Source organism: Triticum urartu, chromosome 4A (assembly GCF_056163025.1).
Source record: "Triticum urartu cultivar PI428250 chromosome 4A, HENAU_Tu73, whole genome shotgun sequence".
Taxonomy (NCBI): domain Eukaryota; kingdom Viridiplantae; phylum Streptophyta; class Magnoliopsida; order Poales; family Poaceae; genus Triticum; species Triticum urartu.
In genome coordinates, this window is record NC_141876.1 from 16,818,629 (window position 1) to 16,822,925 (window position 4,297).

Consider the following 4,297-nt stretch of genomic DNA (forward strand, 5'->3'; position numbering starts at 1 on the left):
CTGTGCTCACCAGGTTCTCAATTCAAGAATAGAACCTGTTTTTAGTTGTACAAATTCAGCTCATTCCCCTTGTCCTTCTATGCTTTCTCTTCAAGACTTTCAGGTTGAAGGATTTGTAATACACGCTGTACTTTGCAAATGAGTTGAATGAAATTTGGCGCCTGAATGCGCCTTCTTGTGTTCAAAAAAAAAAATTTGGTGACACATGTGAATTTATCGATGCAATGTTTCTGAATGTGGCGGTAATGATGCCATCCACTGACACATTTGTTGACACCTGATTTTGGCACAATGCAGAATGCAATGGAGATGGCCTCAAATGACAAAATATTCTAAATGAGAAATTTCACATTGCCGAGTGGAACAATTTTGATGTTTGGACCATAATCATTCGGCATCATATCAAAGACCAAAACTACACTCAGATTGTCATGTTTAGGTGTTCTGAGTGCTTTTTGGTCAAGTACGCCTCCAGGACAATCTCGGATGAAGGAATGCTCTACATGAATTGTCTTCGTCTCGTCGAATCGGTCGATTTTGATATAAAAATCATCTCAATCCGAGTTCGTATGCAAAATTTAGAGCTATCTGGATGCAGCCCTGTCAAGAGGCGAAATATGACGCGGAAGACCAGACATGTCTTGGCAAGTGTCTGATGTAATGCGTGAGTGTTTTGGCCCAGAAGATGACCTCGAATCGGAAAACGTTCAACACGAAAGTTTTTCATCTCGTCAAAACGGTCAATTTTGCTTTTGGACACATTTTCATCCGAGGTCGTTTACTGCCTCAAAAACCTTGCCGGGGGAGAGCTTGCCGCCGTGAACAGTAACCTTGCCGGGGAAAGCTTGCTGCCGTGAACAGTAACCTGCCGGGGAGAGCTTGCCGCCGTGAACAGTAACCTTGCCGGGGAAAGCTTGCCGCCGTGAACAGTAACCTTGCCGGGGAAAGCTTGTCGCCGTGAACAGTAACCTTGCCGGGGGAGAGCTTGCCGCCGTGAACAGTAACCTGCCGGGGAAAGCTTGCCGCCGTGAACAGTAACCTTGCGGAGAAAGCTTGCCGCCGTGAACAGTAACCTTGCCGGGGAAAGCTTGCCGCCGTGAACAGTAACCTTGCCGGGGGAGAGCTTGCCGCCGTGAACAGTAACCTGCCGGGGAAAGCTTGCCGCCGTGAACAGTAACCTTGCCGGGAAAGCTTGCTGCCGTGAACAGTAGAAACTGTCGAGGCCAATCCGACCAGATGCTGAAGATGGGCTCAAATACTTATCTAGATGGCTTCGGATGAAGAAGTGTTCAACATAGGAGTTGTTCGTAACGTCGAAACGGTCAACTTTGCTTTTGGAGTCATCATCATCCGACGTAGTATACGACCTGCAGAGACGCTGCAAGAGTCGGACAGTCCAGTCAGCTACATGAACGAGTCCGACTCGAAATTAGAGATGACCCCGTGGAGTATTCAAGATGGCCTTATTTGGAAAAGTGATCAACATACGGATTGTTGGCCTCGTCGAAGCACACATAATTGATATTTGAACCGTCTCCATCAGAAGTCATATGCAGATTCCACAACCCACGCAAGGAGCAAGACACAAGATTGGACCAGATTCGGGCTGAATCCGAGTGGGGCCAGAACTAGGATTCTAGGACGTGAATTGATGTAATTTTCTTGTAAGGAAAGCCTAGATAAATCCTTTGCTTGTACGGGAAGTCCAGCCGCCTCTTATATATGTTGGGGGTGACGGCCGATTGAACAACACACAATCGAACAAATCAATATACTACTTTTCATCTACGTTTTATCTCTCCACCGTTTTTCTATCTCGTTCTTCGCTGTTCTTCGTATTTGAGAGCCGCGAATCCCGAGGCTCTAGGGGCGAGCGAATCGACCTAGGGCAGCCCATAGCCGCCGCACTCCCTGACGGGGTCCCTCCCGGGGGTGTGGGGTTTTCGGGTCTGCAAAAGCGCCCGTCGACTGTCTTGCGTACCGCGCTGTCGGTCGGGTCTCCTTCGACGTGAGCTGCGGTGCATCACCCCCGGCGTCGAGGGTACACGTGACATGTTCGTGTGTCAACACACCTTTTTGGCGACTCCGCTGGGGACGAAGATCAATCATCATCATCCACCATGTCCGATCTTCCCAAGCCATCTGAGGTAGACACCGATAACATCATTAAGCCCAGTCTTGATGAGATATCGGCCGATCATCGCCAAGTCTATGAGGAGTACAAGAAAGCGCGCGAGGAGAAGGACCTGCAGGAGTTCCTTGCAAAATTCAAGAAAGATCGCCAAGGCAACGTCACTCCGATTGAAGAAATCAAGTTCCCTCCTCTTCAAACTGAACAGGTTAAACCCTCTGTAAGTACTGCCTTTTCTCCTGAGCAGTGGGCTGAGATTGAAAGTCGTATTGCTGATGGTAACAATCTAGTCTATCAAACTTTCATAGAAAATACTAATGCTCAGAAGAATACATCTCAATCATCTAGTGGTAATGATGGTGTAGCTGCTAGTGTGCAAAACCCTAATCTGGCTTTACCTATTGCATCGGCGCCTCCTGTGCCGATGGCTTATTATCTACCCATACAAATCAGATTGTGACTGCACCCATCAACCCTATTATGAGCATGCCAGGTTCGGTGGCAACGCCGAACCAAACCCTACCTACAGCTACAACCACTCGGCCACTACCAAATTTTGGGTTGACATACATGCCACAATTCTTACCTACAGCTAGTAACCCTACTCCTCCTATGCCACTGCCACAAGCGTCATCGTCCACTATGGATGATGGTCTAGCTAATCTTAGAGAGGAGATGGCTAAGATGCTTCGAGAGAATTTTGGAGTTGAGTTACCTCGGAATCGGATTTACCAAAAGCCGTACCCCGAGTACTTTGATGCCATCCAGTGCCCTCCAGGATATAAAATTCCAGATTTTGTTAAATTTAATGGAGAAGGCACAAAAACCACATGGGAGCATGTTAGTCAATATTTAACACAATTGGGTGAGGCAGGCTCATTGAATGAATTGAAAGTGCGTTTATTTCCTTTATCATTAACCGGTACCGCATTTTCATGGTTTTCTTCTTTACCCCATGGTTCCATTCGGGTTTGGTCGCAACTAGAGCAGAAGTTTCATGATCACTTTTATAGCGGCGACAATGAACTCAAGTTGTCACATCTAACATCGGTTAAGCAGAAGCATGATGAATCGGTCTCCGATTACGTCAAGAGATTTAGAGAAACAAAAAACCGGTGTTTTAGTTTGGTGATAACCGAGAGAGACTTGGCAGACCTAGTGCTGAGTGGTTTGAGAACTCCCATCAGAGAAAAGCTAGAAGGCTATGAGTTCTTAAATATCAACCAAGTCTTACAAAGGGCTTTGGCTCAGGAAAGCCGAAGCAAAGACCTCAAAGAAGTGCATAGATACAAAGCCGATCGTCCAAAGATGAATATGATCGAATATGATAGTGATCACTCGGACGATGAGGGTGATGTTTTTTCTACTGAATTTGTTTGGCCATCTAAGGCCAAACCGTTTACTTGCAATGATCTGAAACCGATTCATAAAAATCGTGATGAAGAGATGAAGTTTACTTTTAACGTTGCCAAGTGTGATAAAATATTTGATGCTTTGCTGCAAGCTAAAATTATTAGAATAACTCATACTTTGCCGCCGTTTGAAGAGCTGAAACGGCGCGCTTATTGCAAGTATCATAATTCTTTTTCTCATGCTACTAACGATTGCAATGTTTTTCGACGACAGATACAATCGGCCATTAATGACGGACGATTGAACTTTTCTGAAATGCAAGTTGATAAACAACCTTTTCCAATGAATACCATGGATTTGGAGGGGAAGAAGCTACTCATTCGGCCGGAGGTAGCCGAATCTGCTAATAAAGCTAATGTCATTGTCGGTGAGCCCAGGAAAGACAAGGAGGACAACAAGGTCTTGGGGAGACAGGTTGTGCTTGATAAGCAACCCGATGGCAAGGAAGTGATCAAAATCACCATCAAGAATCCTACACTCGGGGGGCAACCGCAAGTGCAAGAAAATACTCGTGTTAAATTTGTCAAGCCCAAGAGTCCAGAAGTTGGCAAGTGGAAGAAGAATGAAGCTAAAGTGCAGCGCAAACGGATCAAGCCAACTTTTGATATGTTGCTGTCCAAGTATGCTAACCAGTCGGCCGGTTCTAGTTTCAATCGACCGACTCATCTGAAACGACCAAGGTCACCATCAGCTGATATGTTCAGTCGGTATACAAAACCGAGTGGACCAAGGGCGCAGTTTTCAGAAGAGTAG

At 46.1% G+C, this 4,297-nt stretch overlaps 1 protein-coding gene across 1 annotated transcript; it reads left to right on the top strand.

The window, feature by feature from the left end:
• The first annotated feature begins 2,555 nt into the window (after positions 1–2,555).
• On the top strand, positions 2,556–4,297 carry LOC147974481 (uncharacterized). The gene is made up of 3 exons (XM_087520051.1): positions 2,556–2,587; positions 3,319–3,958; positions 4,073–4,297. Exons 1-3 carry the CDS (start codon positions 2,556–2,558, stop codon positions 4,295–4,297), a joined length of 897 nt encoding a protein of 298 aa, XP_087376177.1.

What these genes read in the sequence shown, in the direction of transcription:
- LOC147974481 (XM_087520051.1), top strand. Translation starts at nt 2,556, where the DNA reads ATGGCTTATTATCTACCCATACAAATCAGATT. An exon ending in CTACCCATACAAATCAGATT is followed by an intron (nt 2,588 to 3,318) that starts GTGACTGCACCC and finishes AACTCCCATCAG; the next exon opens with AGAAAAGCTAGAAGGCTATG. An exon ending in ACAAGGTCTTGGGGAGACAG is followed by an intron (nt 3,959 to 4,072) that starts GTTGTGCTTGAT and finishes AAATTTGTCAAG; the next exon opens with CCCAAGAGTCCAGAAGTTGG.